General features: G+C 40.3%; 3 protein-coding genes across 3 annotated transcripts; 2 read left to right on the forward strand and 1 right to left on the reverse strand.

Annotated features, from left to right (window-relative positions):
- Positions 1-2,297: 2,297 nt before the first annotated feature.
- Positions 2,298-5,006, forward strand: marcksl1b (MARCKS-like 1b). Its single transcript, XM_062436109.1, has 2 exons — positions 2,298-2,574; positions 3,578-5,006. The coding sequence occupies exons 1-2, from the start codon at positions 2,488-2,490 to the stop codon at positions 4,139-4,141; spliced, it is 651 nt and encodes a 216-aa protein (XP_062292093.1). The 5' UTR covers positions 2,298-2,487; the 3' UTR covers positions 4,142-5,006.
- A 3,731-nt stretch (positions 5,007-8,737) lies between these two features.
- On the forward strand, positions 8,738-14,697 carry hdac1 (histone deacetylase 1). Its single transcript, XM_062435514.1, has 12 exons — positions 8,738-8,820; positions 9,865-9,977; positions 10,262-10,379; positions 10,472-10,546; positions 10,813-10,951; positions 11,726-11,867; positions 11,954-12,046; positions 12,144-12,252; positions 12,784-13,164; positions 13,249-13,404; positions 13,486-13,531; positions 13,762-14,697. Exons 1-12 carry the CDS (start codon positions 8,772-8,774, stop codon positions 13,787-13,789), a joined length of 1,449 nt encoding a protein of 482 aa, XP_062291498.1. The 5' UTR covers positions 8,738-8,771; the 3' UTR covers positions 13,790-14,697.
- A 786-nt stretch (positions 14,698-15,483) lies between these two features.
- eif3i (eukaryotic translation initiation factor 3, subunit I) lies at positions 15,484-19,754 on the reverse strand. Its single transcript, XM_062436439.1, has 11 exons — positions 19,642-19,754; positions 18,589-18,681; positions 18,417-18,504; positions 18,250-18,315; positions 17,996-18,145; positions 17,739-17,866; positions 17,367-17,477; positions 16,618-16,707; positions 16,428-16,501; positions 16,165-16,257; positions 15,484-16,054 (listed from the first exon to the last, which is right to left on the reverse strand). Exons 1-11 carry the CDS (start codon positions 19,642-19,644, stop codon positions 15,973-15,975), a joined length of 978 nt encoding a protein of 325 aa, XP_062292423.1. The 5' UTR covers positions 19,645-19,754; the 3' UTR covers positions 15,484-15,972.
- Positions 19,755-20,398: the final 644 nt, after the last annotated feature.

Genomic DNA, 20,398 nt, shown 5'->3' on the forward strand with positions numbered 1-20,398 from the left:
TGCTTCCATTTTACAACAATTCTTCTTCATTTTCGGCTCAACATGAGGAATTCGCACAAATAAATAACTTTCAAGAAGTGTAAACAATTCCAACAGTAAGTGGAAACATCCTACATAGACTTTTGTGCACTTCTGAGGCTGTTTTTCATGATTTGGGCTCCAGATGAGGAATATTTTAACACTTTACCATAAAAAAAGATATCTAGCAAAGCCTTCTGATCATCATGACCCTTGCTCTAGATCGCAGTGACTGCACATAACACAAAGTGATGAAAGAATGAGGAGAAGCAGCAGTATTCAAATGAAATGTTCAATAATCAAGTATGGGTGTGTCCACTGACTTGTGGACATATAGTGTATACACATGCTCTAACTGGCCTATTGATTTGAATAATATCATCAGAGAAAGATTATAACTGTGAAATGCTTTTACTCATAGCATAAACCCATCACATGGATATAGCATTTGGAATTTTGTAAAATGGTATTTACCACATTAATAAGATGTTTGCATGAGCTGCATAAAACATAACTGTCTTAACTGAATTATGATCGCATTTTTAATACTTATATAATGTGGCTCAGCATGCAATAGTCAGCTTTGTTCTGTCACATGGATTAAGATACGTCACCAAAGTGTGCATGAACTTACATGCGGATCGAAGAGCTGATTTTGCATCAAGACGGGCTGCTGACATGCATTCCGGCGTTCCCGAGTCTTTACGAAATCAATTAGGCTGATTGGTCGCAGTGAAGATCAATTTGTAACATGGAAAACACAAGGATCTCTTCCTACCATAGCTAAGATTTGTAGCTTTATGACAGCTGTTGTGAAGAATGTGTGTGGGAGAAAATGATCAGGTGGAATGTGCATGATCATCACATTGACATATTTTGCTCCTGGTATGTTGTTGACAAGCGGAAGTGAACAACACATCTAGTCATGGAGCCATGAAGAGACATCGTGACATGGTGTTAGGCCCTGACGCGCCGGTCAGCTCACCCAAAAAAGAAGTGTCCTTATACCCACAATAAATGCACAACACTGAACAATAGTTTAGACCCTTATTCACCATTGTGTGACTAAACTTGGTCTATTTGACTATTCAGCTGCTCCTGCTACTGGTCAAAGAAAAAAGCAGAAACAGTAACAAGTAAACAAGTCACAGCAAATCTTAAAATCCACTTTTTCTTTTCTCCTTTTCAGCTGAACTTTTAACCTGTACATTTTGTCACAATTCTTGTCCTGTGTCATGTCATCCGTCACTTTCTTTTTCCAAAGGGACCGTAATCTCATGACCATGATAATTGACTTATATCCAATCATTGCCGTGCTAACTGGCTAGCAAGAGCCAAATGAAAATTAGTCGCACGGTGCTCTGTCTCTGCTGAGTTTTGTGTGGAGCAGATAAGAAAATCAAAATGTTGGCATTTTCTGGATTTGCTAAGACTATGAATGACTCTGTATCACAATGTGTAGGATAACTTTGCTTCTGACAGCACCTGTTGCATTACATTTTACTGACACTCTGACTAAGTGCTGACTCAGACTGTAGTTCAAGAGTCCTGTGCATTTAGGGGAATGTTTAGTGATAATGAAACCAAAAGAGGCAAACTCCCTGGTTGCTTAAGAGACTGCAAAATGAAATTGATGGCATGCAGAAAAATGCATTCATTCCAGTTACATGTTAATATTAAAATTGAAGTGGAGTGCAGGAGCTGACCACAATGTGACCCAGGTCCTCAGTTGTCCAGGCACTTGCCTACACGCTCACATGACACACACATACATGCTTTACAGACTTTATAGCCCCTCAGAGGCAAATGTATGGTCTTGGGCTGTGATTATAAAATTGATTGGACTGTACACCCTTATAATAAGTACATATTAACTAGTACTCATTCTAGCCTCAACTCCAGCAAGATGTTGGATGGATTGTCTTTAAACACCTCATGAGAATTTATAGGTTAAAGAAAAAACAGTCATAGAGATAGAAAAAAAGAATTCAATGGGGTAAAAGTGAATCTTTTATTTCAATGCCATGTTAGTGTTGTGTTTTACGAACATGAAAGTAAAACACTGGATTGAATTGGATTCATTGCTGGGGGTCTACTGGCGGGGGCGGGGAGACTTTCAGGGTGTGTGCGGTCATTGGCCAGAGGCGGGTAGACTTTCCCTTTCTGCGGACGCTGATTGGTCACAACCTCAGCAGGTCCCACCCAAAGGCGGTGCCTTGAACCTGCTGTATGTTGAAGCGTTGCGTTCAACAACTGATGAGTTTAGAGGGTCTCTCTCAAGCGGGGTGACAAGTCCGACAAGAGGAGCAAGGGAACTAGCTGCCATTTGAAGAAAATTAAAAACACTTTTCGTCGCTTCACCGCTGGATAATAACTCACCCTGGGGTTGGATTAACTTGAACCCACTCTTTTTTAGTTTTTCTTTTTCATTTGCTTTAGAAGAACCCCCCAACCAACTCACCGAAGACAATGGGATCCCAGTCATCCAAAGGAGAGGTAGCCGCGGAGGCAAACGCAGCCACAGCCGACGCTGCAGCTGTCAAAACCAACGGACAGGTAATGACAACCACTGTTACTCTTCTTTTTTTCAAAGGTGGAGAAACGTAGAAACGTAGAAAAGTTTATTTTCTCACATAAAAACATTAGTTAGTCGACGCTGAATTGATGAAACTTGGATGTGAGGAGGTTTTGGGCAGGTCAGGTGGGGCTTTGAGCATCCTGCCCGCCGCTAATGGGCTGAGCACGGAGCACCTCAAAAACAACAATAAAAACACACCTGCCATGTTTGTCTGTCTGTTTCTTGGTTTATGAGTTGAATTCAAGTTGAGTTTAAGTGAGTATGTTTGTCAGAATCGGGGTCTATCCCAAAAAATCCGCACAGCGTGTTTGATAGTGCCAGGCTTAAAGGGGGAGGGGGGCAGCAAGAGTGCACGTAGGCAGTCTACACCCCCTGTATAAAACAGCTACAAGCCTGCTGGTGTGTGTCTGAGCACCCCCCCCCCCCATTTATTTTTTTACAAACTGGGGCTTTCCCAATTTTAATATGTGTAATATGAGTCACATTTAGTCATAAAATTGATACTTTGGACCCTCATTGTGAATCAATCTCCACACACACAAGTGGGGAAAAAAAATTCAATGATGAGATGAAATTTGTGTTTTAATATGTCAATTGATCGTTTAACATATAATTATTGCTGTTTGGGTTTTACAAAAATGTCAATTGATGTGTTTTAATGCTGTCATGGATGAGCTCCAGTCTTGTCTTTGTTGAGCCGATGTCTGTCTGGTACTCTGAGCGGTCTGCGTGGCGCTACCGCCGCCTATAGTCTGATTAGGGTACTGCAAGGCGTCGCCTCTGAGCCAGGCGACACGGTGGTTAATTGATGAGCACGACGATGCTCTGAAAAGAAAAGAGGAAAACGCGTCTAAAATCGCTCCGGCTCGTATTTAATGCATATGCAGACATTTTTTCATATATATAGACATGCATTTTTTTGTCAGATGGTTTGGCTTTAGAAGCAGATTATTGATTTTGTGACTTATGTGTTTTTTCCAGGAGAATGGTCATGTGAAGACCAATGGTGACGTCTCCGCAAAGCCTGATGGGGATGCTGCTGCTACCAACGGCTCTGCTGAGGCAGCCAAGGAGCCTGAAGCCAGCGCAGGAGGCGACACCATTGAGCCGGCGCCGGCTGCAGATGGAGAGGCCGCCAAACCTGAGGGCGAGGCCGCAGCTAAGGAGACCCCCAAGAAGAAGAAGAAGAAGTTCTCCCTGAAGAAGTCCTTCAACTTCAAGCTCAATCTGAAGAAGAGCAAGAAGAGCGAGGCCGTCAAAGAGGAAGCAGCCCCTGCCACCGCTGCTGCTGCCACTGAGGAGAAGCCTGCAGAGAACGGAGCCGCTGCTCCTGCAGAGGAGAAGAAGGAGGAGGTGAAGGAGGAGGCTGCTGCTGCTGCTGCTCCTGCTGCTGCAACCGAGGCAGAGGCTCCAAAAGCAGAGGAGCCGGCTAAAGAGGAGGCCCCCAAGGAGGAGGCCAAGGAGGCAGCTGCTCCAGCCCCTGAGGCCACAAAACCAACAGAGGAGAGCAGCTCGACTCCTGCTCCCTCTGAAAAGAAAGAGTGATTGTACCTTTAACTCACAATGAACTGGGTGAACTGTTTTTCAAGAGAGAGAGAGAAAATTTAAGAGTATATATATATATTTATATATATATGTGTATATGTATACATATGTATATGGATATATGTATATGTAAATATATACACATGTATGTGAGAGACTCCTTCGACGTGCCACTTTTCGTCATGATAACAAGACGACAGACTAGATTCACTAGATCACTTCCCTGGTTACTGCTCGACATCTGGACCCGGACTGAGTTTTAGGCTGTGGTTTGGTCGCTGTGTGTGTGGAAAATGTGGATTTTAACGGCTAGAGCGCGAGCTAATGACACCACAAAGTATAGATGAAGGATGGATGAAGAAGGATGGAGTCAGAGCATCTTTTTCCCTAAAGAGCCTCTTTTCTGAAGGAAAATGAAGCTAGATAATATACTAGGACACCACCACCACTTGAAATGACTGTTAAATAGAACAAAAAAACAAAAAAAATGAAATCAGACAATTAAAGAGACTCGCCAACTTTTTACATTCCTATATTTTAACCCAAATTTGAAGTATTTTGTGGTGTATTATAGAGAACCATCTTAAAGATTCAGAGAAGCTATGTCTTGTTTGTTAAAAAAAAAATAGACAATGTTGATTTTTACCTTACTATGAGAAAAAAAAAAGAACACTTAAGCTTGCTATGTTCACTGTTGCGGTTTGATATGAAGCAGAGTTGTTTATCTGTCGTGTGTGAGCCTGAATCTGCTTTGTCTCTGTAAATACATTGGATTGATTTCTGTTCTTTATTTTGCTAATGTTGACAGATGTTAACTGGTTTTATTGTAAAGTTGATAATGGTAAATAAATGTTGGTTACCTGCCCGTTGACGTGTCTTTACACTTATTTACACTGTACATTACATTGTGTTATTACAAGGCTGTGTAGTTTATTGAGCCTATTCGTCATATGGGAAGTTTTTATCGAGTCTCGGTGCCAAATCACACCCACAGGCATTCATCTGGCAGCCGCTGAAGCAAGCACTCGGGATACATCATTTTCATCCAATTACTGAAAAGACCATGTTTATAGGCTGATTTGACAATAAATCCATGACCATTTTACAGTGTGTTTTGGTGTCTGCATATTAGACAGATTAAAGTGACACGATAAACTATTTTTAGTTGGGGGGACCTCAGCCTGTCACAATAATTACATTAACAACATACGGTACTGTAATTATCAGCATCATCATGTCTATATATCGACTTATCGCACAATAATTGTAATTATCAATATGATGATGTCTTGACTTGTATGATACATGGACATGACCCTCATTTTTAACCTCAATATTGCCACACTTCACATTAGCAGATAAGAGGATATTCATGTCACATTGACTAAGCAAGTAGTTGCCTCAATTCCTCACTGTGCACGTCCTGAGTGGAGACTGTCGAAGCAAGCAGCGCCGCTCATATGGAATTAAAGGTAAATAACGACGACAATATCGTTTATCACGATTATTTCTGAGACAATATATCATCCAATAAAAGCAGTTATCGTGACAGGCCTAGTCCCGACCCATAATGGCAGTCTGTTCTTACAGAAGTGTAGCACGCACTCTCCAATCCCACCACCCACCCCCCTTGCATTGTTACGCAATTATAAATATATCAGTGGTATAAAATGATCTTCAAATGACAATAATATCATGTATCGCGATTATTTCTGAGACAATATATCGTCCAACAAACGTAGTTATCGCAACAGGCCTGTTGGGGGCACCTGTCCCCTTTCCGTCCAATTTTGACCTCAAAACCCACTTCAATTAAACATGAACACATCACCTGAACACTACAAAGGGATTTATAAGGATTCAAAGTATAATATCTGATCAGCTGCCACCCAGAGAGCAAACTTAGATCAATAAAGCCTTGTTCCACTCATTCAGGTGATTCTTAGCCAACGCTGGAGTATCAGATCCACCTTGAAACAATACAAGAACAAACATGATCGATCCATGTGTAGAAAAGCAAAATTCCACCATTACACACACTGGCTTTGTCATTAATGCAGAGTCAACAAGTCTGATTGATGATTGATGGATTAAGGTGTCAGGTTGTTACATTCCCCAGATGGCTCAGTCTGTGATTTTTTCTTAGCAACAAGAAACACCCACAACTTTTTAACGGATTGGTTTGGAGGTAATTGAACGCACTGGCGCTACAGTGTTAGCCCCCGATGAACCCTATGCCTCTCTATTAGTATGCTGGCCCTGAGATCAGCACTATTACTCCTCCCCCCCATCTTCACATCTCCAGTCTTCCCTCCATCTGAAGGCCTCCTGAGCATCTCGGCTAACTGAACGCAGCGGCAGTCCTGCTCTGGGTGAGCTGACCTAGTTCACATGGTGATATGATGAGTTGAGATCTGAGCTAAATTTGGAGCCAGCCTTCAAACAATTAATGAATTATTTAAACAAAGCTGCGGCTTCAAATTGATACAACTATTTGCCCACTGAAGCAAATACATGTGTAAACCTTAGACTGTAGATTTCCAACATTTTATAGCTGGCTTGAAATTGTAAGCAGCATCATCTCAACTCAGACCCTACACTGTGAAAATCTCTCTTCTTCCACTATATACTGGCAGTCATTACGTAAATTATCAATGGATGCTCCAGAAATCACCATGTAACCATATGAAAATAGATCCTCCATTATTTATATTATTATTTTATCTGCATGGTAAACTATGCTCAAGATTCTGTCACCAATCAGCTCAGGTGCTGCATTTCTCGTTCAATTAGAGTCCACAAAGGTTTGTAAATGGTAGTTCAACACAAGTGAACTGAGAGCACCACCTGGTGGAGAGCCACAGAACTGATCCTGATTGGCTCCAGTGTTTTTTAAGATGCTGGAAGTATTCTTAGGATAGCATTAATATACACAATCTTTAATATACAGCCTCAGTGTACACTACAGTATAAAACAAGGCAGTGAGATTGGAAAATATACACATTGTATTTCATGTATCCTACATTCCTCTGTCATCCTTCTTATGTTCATTGTTTTGAAATGTACAGGAATTGGCAAGAGCATGCGTATATACATGTTCCTGTCTTATATTTTTTTAAACATTTAAATGGCAAAAATACATGACCTATATTAGATTCATCAGGTGTCTTATTTATTTTTATTTTTAGGGGATCACTTCTTCACATCTGACCACGACAACTGACAGCAATTAGCATTTTCTTTTGTTGATCATTGAGCAAATAAACTACTAAAATCAAAATAAATATACAAATATCTTGACAAAATATATACAAATATATTGCATTTCACTGTTCAAGTTAAATGCCAATTCATTGCTGTGTGTATATGTGTTCCTTTTGATTTTTAAAGATCTACACCTGAAGTTGATATGACTTCTTAATGTACGTTTAGATGCACATTTCAGAGAGATCAGGCTAGATTGAGTTAAACTAGAATTCAATTAGATCACTAAACCATAAATACATGGAGAAAAACTTGTCTGAACCCAATGTATCAACCTTTTAAAGCTGGAATAAAGGTGTCTTTATTTAAGGCATGCAAACAATATTGAACTGAGGTAAAATACTGACTGCACATACTCTATAAAATGCTATACTAAATAATCATTTTAAAATAGAAATTGTAAATGTTAAATAAATAAAATAATGGTGTTATAGGGGAAGTTAAAGCCATGTCAGCAAGACAAAAGTTGCTCAGGTGTGATTACCCGAGTATCAGCAGCTGGGTATGATAAATTACCCAAAGCTATTTTAATCACCTCTGCATCACCGAACTAAACATAATAACACTTTCTGTGCCAAGGGATTTGCATCAGTCTAAACCACTGGTTCCCAACCTGTCAAATCAAAGTGGTCATGAAATGATAAGACAGGATAGGATACAGACTTTTTTTGGTGTGTGTGTGTTCTTTTTAAGTTTTTATCTGATTTTTGCTTATTTTCTTGTGGATTAGGCTACTGTGCTTTACCTCCTCAAGTCTCTAAAAGTACATAAAACAAAATAAGTCCTTTTCTTGGAAGCTAAGTCGATTAATCGATTAGTTGATCTACAGATGATTAATCAGAAACTAGGCTATTTTGATAATGAAATAATTGTTCAAGTCTTTTTTTTTAAAGTAAAAATGGAAAAGAATAAGCTGGTTTCAGCCTCTAAAACGTGATGAGTTATCTCTTTTCTTTTGTAGAACATAATAAACTGAATATCTTTGGTTTTTGGGTTGTTTGTCAGACAAAACCAGACATTTGAACGCAACCCTGGACTGTAGAGAACTTTCATTGACATTTTCCACTATTTTATGAACAAAAAACGGTTTGGCCAAGAATTAAAACAATAATCTGTAATTTAACTGCTAGAAAATGTAACATGTGAGGGGTTCCAGGTAGACTTCGTTTGTTATAATGAGTCACAGACCACAAAGGCTAGTAACCACTGTATACAGTATTCAGTGGCTTCAACCGCGGCGGTGTTCGGTTTGTAATCTGGGCACCTCCCAGGCGGGCGGGTGTGCCTCTGTGATTGGTCGACCAGAGCTCGGTGCGAGTTCAGTGCAAGAGCAGAACCGGTGGGCTGAGGAGTAATTGGTGTAAAATGGCGCTGTCTCATGGAACAAAGAAAAAAGTTTGCTATTACTATGACGGTAAGTATCCCTATACTGCACACTAGTCTCTCGGGCGATGGAAGAGGCCACTGAAGCACGTTGATACATGTGAAATTCCGCAGGTTCATCCTCTAAAATGTTCGCTGAACGAGCGAGCTAGCCAGGCTAACGTTAGCATCCACTATTGGTTTGCTCAGCTAGCCATTAGCTTGTAGCGGTAGCAGCAAGCGGTTCATTCGTCGCTGTTGCAAGTTATCAAATGAGCACACAATTTGCCTCAGTTTATTATCACACTTTATTAAGATGTGTATTATGTGTGTAAGATAATTTGTTCATTCTGGGATTATTAGGCAGCCTGCAAACGAGCCGGCGCTAATCACATCAGTGTTCCCATTAACTCGCTAACAACTTCCGAGAAGTCGGCACTGATGCACCGGCTGCCGGTTTGATCGTTTAGCAAAAACTATGCGCGGACACAGGTGTATAAACGTTATATGTCTACTTTTTCTTCTGTTATACATAAGTACCTTTCATACAATGTCTGAAACTATAACTGTGTAGAAATAACTACAGTATCTAGTCGGACAATTTAGCTTCACTTTCTTTATGCGAGTTTTACATTTCTGTTATCCAATTCAAACGACCTGAAGACTCAATATTAAATAAACCTTGCCATGTATGTTTGCATCGATTTTAGACAATGAAACGCATGGATTTTTTTTAATCAACTATCAACGCCAATGTCCAGTCAAAGTGTCACCAGCATTTAACTCAGTTGTAGTATCAGGTCATATCAGCATCAGCAGTGTATTTTACTGTAGAAGATTGTCTGACTTAAAGGCAAATCTGTTATAACAGCTGCCGAATTGGACCAATTAAAGACTTGTCACCAGTAATAAATAAACATGCTTCATTTCATGCATTAAATAGCAATTGAGCAGTTGTTGATTAAAATTAGATATTTCTGAATGGAGTTTGGCATTAGTTCTGATCTCAAAGCAGATTCAAACTAATCTGGGCTGACTTGTTTTCATTCATATTTTGTGATGTGCGTAATCTTTTTTATTTGACTATTCATTGTAGGTGATGTGGGAAACTACTATTATGGCCAGGGCCACCCTATGAAACCTCACAGGATCCGCATGACGCACAACCTCCTCCTCAACTATGGACTGTACAGGAAGATGGAGATATATGTGAGTCAAATCACTCTACACTCAACTCCTACACAGTGTGTCACTACGCTCCCTCACGATAAGATCAGTTGAGAAAAGTGTAAAGTGAGAAATGTTCTGAGCGAACCTGCTGGATCATAATCAGTGTGCTCAGTAACTGCTACAATAGCCACATTATTACTGTGCATTCATATTAATCTAATAGTGTAAATACCGGCTACATGTTTGCATGTGTGGGATATAAATCCAAAGATTGACAAATGGAGAAGTGCCCTCTTCCTCATGACCTTTCTGTGTGTTTCCAGAGACCACACAAAGCCAGCGGTGAAGAGATGACCAAATACCACAGTGACGACTACATCAAGTTCCTGAGGTCCATCCGACCGGACAACATGTCTGAGTACAGCAAACAGATGCAGAGATGTGAGTGTTTGGTTTTCTTACAATATACAGTGCTGAAATCTTTTTTTCACAAAGTTATATTAAAACTTTCTGTCTTCTTCTTTTTCTCACAGTCAACGTGGGAGAGGACTGTCCTGTGTTTGATGGTCTGTTTGAGTTTTGTCAGCTCTCTACGGGTGGATCTGTAGGTACGTTTCATCAACCACACTTCCAATAATCCTCATGATGCACTGTCATCATACAGAGTGATATACACAACACAATGTACACATCCAGTTTGCTAAATAGAGTACAGGCCTCAATCTGGTAAACTACTACTCCTTCCTTTTGTGACAATGCAGGTGTACTTTTGGTTAAAAGTGGATCTCCACTTCATTTTCTTCATAAATGTTATTAAAAAAACAGTAAACACACTAAAGTCCATCAAACTGACTCTTTGTTCTGTCCTCTCCAGCCGGGGCTGTGAAGCTGAACAAGCAGCAGACAGACATCGCCATCAACTGGGCCGGCGGACTCCACCACGCCAAGAAGTCTGAGGCCTCCGGTTTCTGCTACGTCAACGACATCGTCCTCGCCATCCTCGAGCTGCTCAAGTAAGCCGAGCATCACTGCTGCCTACTCTCTGTACTTAACCACCTGTCTGTCAGGGTTTTAGTTCTTTTGGACCCCTAAAGGAATTTGGCATTGGCAGAGCTTTATGACAGACAAATAAAAAGTCTGAGTTCTTCTCTCCATGCCAAACAGCAGACTGCTGCCTTCCTGCAGCATTTAAGCCTTTTCAAAGATGAAAGTAACTGCACCTCATCTCCCATTTATTAAAACACACAGTTTTTGTGTTAGAGCTGCAATGGTTAGTTGATTAATCAGTTGACAGAACTTAATCTGCAACTATTTTGATCATTATTTTAGTTGTATTTTAATCACAAATGCCAAATTTTAGGTAGTTTCATCTTCTCAAATATGATGATTTAATGCTCATCTTTAACATGGTGGAATATCTTTGTGTTTAGGGCAAAAAAGATAAAGACCTCATCTCTGACTCTGGAAAATGATGCATTTTTCCAAATTTTCTGATATTTTATGGACATAATGGATTAATTGAGAAAATAATTAGAAGATTACTCCATAATGAAATAATTGTTAGTTGTGACCTTTGTCTGATTCACATGGACATTAATTTGATTTCAGATGGACACACTTCATTTTTGATAAGATTAGATTAAAAAAAATCCATATTAATACACAGTTGTGACAAAGCATAATGTTGAGGCTGCTGTCTGTTCTATGTGCTAATTACTTTGTGTGCATATTATTTGTACGTGCGTTCATCTTCAGACATCATTAACTGAAGTGTCTGTCCTGTCCAGGTACCACCAGCGAGTGCTGTACATCGACATCGACATCCACCACGGTGACGGAGTGGAGGAGGCCTTCTACACCACAGACAGGGTCATGACCGTCTCCTTCCACAAGTACGGGGAGTACTTCCCCGGCACCGGAGACCTGAGGGTAGGTTGTGTGTTGTCTCGTGAAAATCATCCGTGTGTCTCGTGCACATGCGAGCGTGATGTTCATAATGTGTGTAATGTGTTCAGGACATCGGAGCTGGAAAGGGCAAATACTACGCTGTGAATTACCCGCTCAGAGACGGCATCGATGATGAGTCGTATGAAGCCATCTTCAAACCTGTAAGTTCTCCCTGAGTGTAAAGTAATCACCATAATCAGATTCTCTCCCTGAACTACGTTGTTAATATATATGTCTATTTGTTTATGTGTGTGTTAGATCATGGCTAAAGTCATGGAGATGTACCAGCCCAGTGCTGTGGTGCTACAGTGTGGAGCTGATTCCCTCTCAGGAGACAGACTGGGCTGCTTCAACCTCACCATCAAAGGTATAAACACACCTTACACTCCTGATACTACGTTAAAAAGTGCTTTGAGGAATTTAATCCATCAATGAATCAGCCTTTATTGGTAAAGCACTTTCCATACATAGCAATGTATCATAAAGTGCTTTACACACACACATTGCATGCACAAACTATCTATCATACTCTCATGAATCTGCAATAAGGAAACACCAAAGGGAGGATACAAATGTAAAAAATTGAGAATAGCCAAATAAAATAAAGTGAAAGATAATAAGAGATTCATAAAATATAATAGATAAATAATCAAAAAGTGCGTAAAACCAGAAGTGGGTTATTAAAAGGAAAATTAAGATAAAAATACCATGAGAATAAAATCATAAAAGCAGACATAAAAAGTAGGTTCTGAAGAGGGAAACAATTAAGAAAATAAGAGTAGAATAAAAAAGGATAAACCAGGTAGTAAAACATGCTAAAACAAAGATAAATAAATAAAATTCAATTAAAAAGGTCAGTTTTGAGTCTGCTAATGTGTGTGTGTGTTATCTCTTTTAGGCCACGCCAAGTGTGTGGAGTACATCAAAAGCTTCAACCTCCCCCTGCTGATGCTTGGCGGTGGTGGCTACACCATCCGCAACGTGGCGCGCTGCTGGACCTACGAAACAGCTGTGGCCCTGGACTCCTCCATCCCCAACGAGCTGCCCTACAACGACTACTTCGAGTACTTCGGGCCCGACTTCAAGCTGCACATCAGCCCGTCCAACATGACCAACCAGAACACCAACGAGTACCTCGAGAAGATCAAGCAGCGCCTGTTTGAGAACCTGCGCATGCTGCCGCACGCCCCCGGAGTCCAGATGCAGGCCATCCCCGAGGACGCTCCCCATCCGGACAGCGGGGACGAGGATGAGGAGGACCCCGACAAACGCGTTTCCAGTAAGAGACTCAAATGCTTGTCTTGTACGTCACACTCGTTTAAAAACAGCCAATGAGATGGTGTGGGTTTTTTTTATTTTTCAGTCCGGGCTCACGACAAGAGGATAGCCTGCGAGGAGGAGTTTTCTGATTCGGAGGACGAGGCGGAGGGACAGGGAGGAGGCCGCAGGAACGCAGCCAACCACAAGAAGCCCAAACGAGTGAAGAAGGAGGAAGAGAAGGAAGATGAAGAGAAGAAAGGTGAGACCATTCATTAGATTAATTTATACTAGTGCTGTAGATGAAGAAACACTTTATTAATCACGTCTCTTTGCATCCTAGAAGTGAAAGAAGAAGAGAAGGAGGAAGAGAAGATGGATACAACAGGGTAAGAAGATTGTAGATTTAAATTTTGATGAAGTGATTGTAGAAAGGAGCATTTAAAACCTGGAATCACAGTATGGAATTAATCTAAAAGACTGTCATCCAGTAGTTTGTGAATCATATACATTTTTGCTGTTTTTTTTTGGTTGCTGTAAAACCGTCATTGTCAAAAGCTGTTGTACAAAAACAATAAGTTACCTTGTTGTTTTAAGTCTTTAACTGTTTGTGTTTCAGACCAAAAGAAGAAGTGAAGACAACTTGAAGTCTGAATTGAAGAATCTGACGGTTGTACTGTTGTCCTCAAAGCTCCACTGATTCCTCTCTCCTCCTCCTGCATTGATAGGACCTTTTTTTTGTATTCCTATTTTATTAACGTTCTGACGGGCAAACCTGGTTCACACTCAGTTATCAGCATTTGTTTCCTAAGCACTGGAGAACCAGGCGGTGGGCTCAGTACAGTTAACACAGCATCGTCAATTCAGCATGAATTTGTGTGCACTGAGTGTAAGCCCCACCCACCTGGAGCTCCGCGTAGTATAAAACTAATGCCATAAATCCTCCTCAGCTCTTCTGTGTGAACCAGGTGTGCCTAAACGTGAAGAAGAACAGCCAGAGCATTACTGTTTCCTATCACGGTGTTTTCACAGTAAAACACCCACAGAGATGCAGATAACTTCTAAAGTTCTCACATGCAAACAGTCCTTTCTGTTAAGTTTTTAAACATCTATTTATGATACTGTTAGGATAACCAGCATCTGGCAAACAGCTGTGTTCATTTCTTATTAAATGCATGTTTAGAATAACCTCGCCTTCAGCATGTACATAATACTGTCCCTCTGTCCAGGCAGTCACCATTTCTGTCTCTGCTCAGTAAGTTATTTTAAATCATGAATACAGTTGATCCCTTTTAGCCCGTCTTCCTATAAATATCTGCTCAATGTTTTTTTCCTTCATGCAGTGTTTGTATGTGAAGTGTGAATGGATGTGAACCCCTTCAGAGGGTGATGTTGGGAAGTGACTGACTTTGTTTTAGATATTTTGTACCATTCTACATGAAACTGATGAAACTGGAGCGACCGATGAATGGCTCTCTACATTTGGTTGTTTGGAGTTCTATCCTTGTGAAATGTGCATTATCATAACTTTGTTATAAAAAATAAAGAAAACTGATCTACATTTAATTTGTACTATTTATTTCAATTGTATACGCACACCTTGTGAAAGTGTTTCCAAAGAGGTTTAGTGTAGTTCAGGGTTTGTCTGAGGTGGCTTGGTAATGTTAATAGTGTTATACCCTATAGTGGGTTAAATATTTGTATGCAATTATACATTAATAGGAGGGGGTAGACTATCAATCTGCAATGTATTGTCACCATTAGAGATGCACCAGTACACTTTTTACACTGGTGAAACATTCTGATGGTATTAATACTGCTAACTATTTCTGTGAACATAGAGCAGTGTTCCTTTTTTTAGTCAGTGTCAGTTCTGCTAGTGTTTCTAAGCAGTTATGTATAGAAGCTGTGCTTAGGGACAGTTAGCTCTACTGATCTGTAAATATAACGTGTGTGTGTTTACTCACTTTTCAACCTTGTTAAACACATTCATCTGTTAACAGCCAGCAGATAACACCACAAGTCCTACTACAGAGTTCTTGCACTTTACAAATAAGTAGATGAACGTGTGTAGAATCTAAGAGACACTGAGCTGCGTTTAAAGTGATTTCCAACTGATACTGAACTATTTGTTATTTCTTATTAAGAGTACAGACTAAGCTGCAATATACAGACCTCTTTTCAGTGAATAAAACCTCAGGTGATGATGTTGGGAAATCACTTAACTACATTGTAGCACTAATAGAAGGATTTCAGGAAACACTGAAGCTGTTGTTTTGGACTGCATTGTATATTACTCATTGAATGATTATAAGAGTGGCATAAATCACACAAACAGGACTTGAATAAGTAACTTTATGTTGACTTTTTAGTGGAATGGTTACACAACAGAAAAAGCATTATGAGTTCAAATCCTTCTTTGTAGAATCAGATTAAATAGATCTGGGAATCAGGGAGTGTGAAATTAAGTCCAGTCGTGACAGCTTTTGAAGAACCACTGTACAAAAAGATTCAACTCTAGATTCTCCCGATCCCACCAAGAAAGTTTCCAAGTGATGTTAGAAAATATTCCTTTTTAAAAAAAACACCACAAACCCCTCTTGTCATTGAGATGCAGTCAGTGGTCTTCTGACCTCTTTAACTTTATTTGAACTGATCTGTGACACGTACACAAAGCCGACCTGAATCACTGACTTGTACCCTGACTCCAGATCAGTTCAGATGAAGGGAGAAGAGGCGAGGTGGTCGGTCAGCTGTAAATTCACACCAGTCCGTTAATCCTTCCTGACTGGACTGAGTCCGATGTTGAAGCTGGAGCTGTGGGGTCTGTTTACGCCTCCAGCTCAAAGTCAAAGTACTGTGGATCAAAGTAGTGAATCCTTGTGTATCCGTCCTCTCCTCCACTGGCGTAACTGTAGAACAGAGTACAAGAGCGCTGTTAGCACCGTGGCAACAAACAAAGCACTTCTGATCAGACTATTTCACATTTGGGGATGTGTTTTTCCATAAAAGTGTCTCATACCTCTTTCCATCCGGGTGGAATGCCACGCAATTGATGGGACCGAAATGACCCTTGACCCTGCCAAACTCCTCTTCATAGGCAGCGTGGAAGAACCTGAGTAGTGAAGAAAAGCAGGTTACTATGTGATCACAGAATTTGGTTCCTGATAGTATAAACCTCAATCTGAACTGTGCCCAGAATAATAAAAATCAAGCGCAGCAATTTGCTTCAACGTCTTTTATCACTCCTGTCCTTGTTATCAACTACAGCCTTATTTTCCTTACCTGGCCTCAAACTTGCCGATCCTTGTGGATGTCGTGGTGACCTCCATGGCTTCCTGTCCACCTCCCATAACCACCTGAATAACACACATACAAAATCATACACGAGTCAGTGATGAGACAATGTTTATTGTTGCAAAACCCTATGAAAAAAACAGAGGAGTATGTCATGGTGCTGTGAGTGTTCTCTTACATGATCCATGATGGGGGAGATGGCAGCAGAGTTGACGGGTCTCTCTGTCTTGAAGGTCTTGATGTGATCCAGAGAAGTGGAGTCGAACAGCTGAGAGGAAACACACTCAACACTCAGAAACACAGTATGATATCAGACAGACATACATGAACTGTGGATTTAGCAAAATAAATGATGATAAACGTGTCACAATAAATATCAAATGTTTACTCATATTGAATAAGGCAACAAACAAAAGTAGCAATTTGATGACTTGGATTTGTTCAGTGTCTACGCTGAATAAATGAGGGGAAAAAACGAGGGTGTTGTCAACTGTGTAATGAAAAAGAAGTGATAATAGTATTGATAAAGAAGTGGACTAACAAGTACTGTGCTGAAGAGTAGTAGTATTGATCAAATCCTAACAGAAGTCAATACAGCTGACTGATGGCTACTCTCTATGTGAGGATGAGTAAATTCACAGTTGAAATCCATTCACTTATAAGCCTTAGTTTATTAATGTGCTTATGTAATTATCGTTTGAGGCGTACTGTTCTGAGTGCATTGTGAAAAACTCATACCTGAGGTGTTTGTATTAATAAATATTGTGATGATAATGGTCCAAAATGATTTGAAAATGCAGAATTCTCACATTTTTTTAGGGGAGGACTCCCACCACTACAACACAGCACCTCAACCCTCCAGAAACTAAACATCCACAGCTTGTATGTTTCTGGCTATGTGAAAGCAGACAAACAGATGAGTCTTACCTTGGCAGTGTTGTCCTTTGAGGCGGTGATCACCATGCTGAGATCCACTGATGACTGGATGTCATTGATCTGCCTGCTGTGCTCCTTTATCTTCTTCTGGATCTCTCCAGTCTGTCCATAAATACAGAGTAGCCACGTTCATTTTAATTCAAGAAACACTGCTCTCTTCAATTCCTGCTTGAAATCTTACATTAATATACTTCCCAACCTACATCACTGAAATATGTTATCTTTATTGTACAAATTTACTTGAAAACTAACCAGATATTTCCCATTCTAGTTCATTATTATTTCACAGTCTTGATAATCAGTATCAGTCTTTTTTACTTCACATAAAGCTACATGAACACAGTTGGCTCCAGTGTGACCTACCTTGGCATTGAACTGGTTGATCTCTCCGTTCTCGTGGCCGGCGATGACAAACTCTCCCAGAGGTCCCCACACAGCACTGGTGATCTTGTGCTCGCTGCAGGGTATGGACAGGTAGGGCTGGTTGTCTTCTACATAGACCGATGGAGAGAAACACTCATTACAGCAACAAGAAAAACTTTATACTGGAACTGTGTAGTCTATGTTAAACACTGCTACAGAGCTACAGCCTCCATTTTTATTTAACGTATGCTATGTACCGATTTGCTGTGGGTCCCTCAGGTCAAAGTAGTTGAGGAAGCACTGGTAACCCATCTGCTTGTCTGTGGAGAACATGATGATGTTGCCGCTGAAGTCGAAGCCGCACGTCCTGACGGCAGAGTTGGTGTTGAGCAGGGCCAGCTGTTTACCTGAGGGGCGGAGACAAGGAGGGAGGGGGGGGGTTAGATGTATTGCACTGACAATATCACACAATCTGTGTGCATCAATCTAATACAAACACGCTTTTATGTACCTGTCTCGCAGTCCCACAGTCGACAGCTGTTGTCTGCTGATCCTGTCAGGACATTTTTAGTGTCCCCTGAGGCAGGACGAGTTAAGGAACACAATGTAAAACTGCAGCTTGCATTTCATTATTTGACAATACTGCGAGTTAAATCACTTTATTTGAAAAAAGGATACAGTCACAGTCGACACACCACACAGCTCCTGTGTGTCCGTTGTAGGTGCCAAGCCTCTCGCCATTGACTGAGTACCACACGTTGGTGACCTACAGCAGGAGATGTAACACAAACACGTTAATACCGATTACTGCTGCTAACATTAACACATAACTGATTTACTATGAACTCACTGTGTCTTTAGCTACAGAGAAGAGCAGGTCTCCTTCTCTGTTGTACTTGATTTGAGTGATGGACCTCTCATGGCCCTGGAGCAGGATGGGTTTCTGTGGGAAAAAGAGCACAAATCAGCATCTGGATAGTGTTAAAGGACAAGTTTATAATCTATTAAGTGTGTCTTAAAACAGCAGTCATTTGTCCAAATAGTTTTTTCTTGCTGTAATCTTTCCAGCTATTCACACTTAAAAGATTCCTTCGTAATATACTTTCAGTGTAAGTGATAGAGGCCAAAATGCACAGTCCTCCTTCTGTGCCAAAAGTGTATTTGAAGCTAATATGAAACTTAAATCATCCAAATTACTCAAAAAAGTAGATATCTTTCAATGTTAGTCCTTCTTTCTGTTACTATACTTCCACCACAGCTCAACAGGACAAAGAGGGAATTTGATGCTAAAAAGACTGTAAATGTGTCATATCCACTTGATATGATGAACTCAGACTGCTGAAGCCTCATTTCAAGCTTCTAAATGCATTTATGCACACACTGACTGGATGGATTTGGCCCCCATCACTTCCATTGATAGCACATTACAAGGGGCTAGTATAACAGTGTTTATGAAGAGCAGGAAGGATTACAACGAAAAACCTCTTTCACTGTAAATTTGGGCACCCGACAGTTGCTTGAAAACCGACTTGAAAAATAGTGAACTGGTCCTTTAACTGATTAGAAAAGGCCTTTATATCATCTGTCATGTAGAGATAACGCTAGCTTTAACTTGTGTCTACAGCTGTAATGTTAGAGCACTGTCTCTGTGATTACAAACTAAGTAATAATGTTGTGTTTATTTTATCTTTACAAAGAGTACACCTGTGCAGCTGTGGCAGCTGTAAAGGAGGTGAATCATCTTGCATCACCTCCATCATGTAGCTAACAGTAGTGTTAGCGCTGGCTCGCCTAAAAGCTAAGCTAACGTTAGCTAAACCCGCGCTAACGGCCACTAGAGAGAAAGCCGCAATTGTGGTGAAGATATAACTCAAAGCTAACTGTTAAAGAAGAATATACGAACCATTTTTGTGAGCGAGGTGTTGCCAGTCGTTCCGGTATATCAACTAAAGTCTCTTTACGGAGAGAATAGATGCACACTCGTGCTTCAGGACGCCGGAGCCGCGGCGGAAGAGGAAGGTGACGTAGTTACTGTGTCACAGCAAGATAACGGGAGCGCGCCCTCTAACGTCGCTTCGGACGTACTGCAGCCAGACCGGCTTCACATGATCATTATTATCCCAACAAACTGAGAGAAACACAGCACACATATCGATAACACATGTGACTGTTGGAAATAATTAAGGATTATTTTAACACTTCAACCATCCAATTAAACCGGAAGCTAAGGATGTAATACTATATTATGAAAACAAAAAATATAAAGTTCAGCAGACTGTCAATTTATACATACTGGGAATATTCCAAATCCACAAAAGTATTGAGTCTGTACAATTTATAAACAATGACAAATGTACATGTACACTAAGTATGCTCTGTTTCTTTTCTATTTTTTCTGTTACCTTATTTTTCCTATTCATTTATTATTATAACTTTGGCTCTCTTACCATGTTGACTATCAACAAACTGAAAGGGAAGTCATGTCATGATATTTTCATTTCATTATAATTGTTTTCTGTTATTGTATTATAACACACGTGACGCTTTCTATCAATAAAGTGATGGGGGAAAAATATATACGATACATTAAATTAATAAAGATAAATATAAAATATATTCATGTATTTGTGATGGGTTTTCTGCATGTTTTAAATGTTTAA

Source organism: Scomber scombrus, chromosome 16, assembly GCF_963691925.1.
Source record: "Scomber scombrus chromosome 16, fScoSco1.1, whole genome shotgun sequence".
Classification (NCBI taxonomy): Eukaryota; Metazoa; Chordata; class Actinopteri; order Scombriformes; family Scombridae; genus Scomber; species Scomber scombrus.

Coding starts and splice junctions, on each gene's coding strand:
- marcksl1b (XM_062436109.1), top strand. CDS start 2,488: ATGGGATCCCAGTCATCCAAAGGAGAGGTAGCCGCGGAGGCAAACGCA. Junction 2,575..3,577: donor CTGTCAAAACCAACGGACAG/GTAATGACAACC, acceptor TGTTTTTTCCAG/GAGAATGGTCATGTGAAGAC.
- hdac1 (XM_062435514.1), top strand. CDS start 8,772: ATGGCGCTGTCTCATGGAACAAAGAAAAAAGTTTGCTATTACTATGAC. Junction 8,821..9,864: donor AGTTTGCTATTACTATGACG/GTAAGTATCCCT, acceptor TATTCATTGTAG/GTGATGTGGGAAACTACTAT. Junction 10,380..10,471: donor CAGCAAACAGATGCAGAGAT/GTGAGTGTTTGG, acceptor TTTTTCTCACAG/TCAACGTGGGAGAGGACTGT.
- eif3i (XM_062436439.1), bottom strand. Junction 17,867..17,995: donor GAGGGACCCACAGCAAATCG/GTACATAGCATA, acceptor CGGTCTATGTAG/AAGACAACCAGCCCTACCTG. Junction 16,502..16,617: donor TCTCCCCCATCATGGATCAT/GTAAGAGAACAC, acceptor TGTGTTATTCAG/GTGGTTATGGGAGGTGGACA.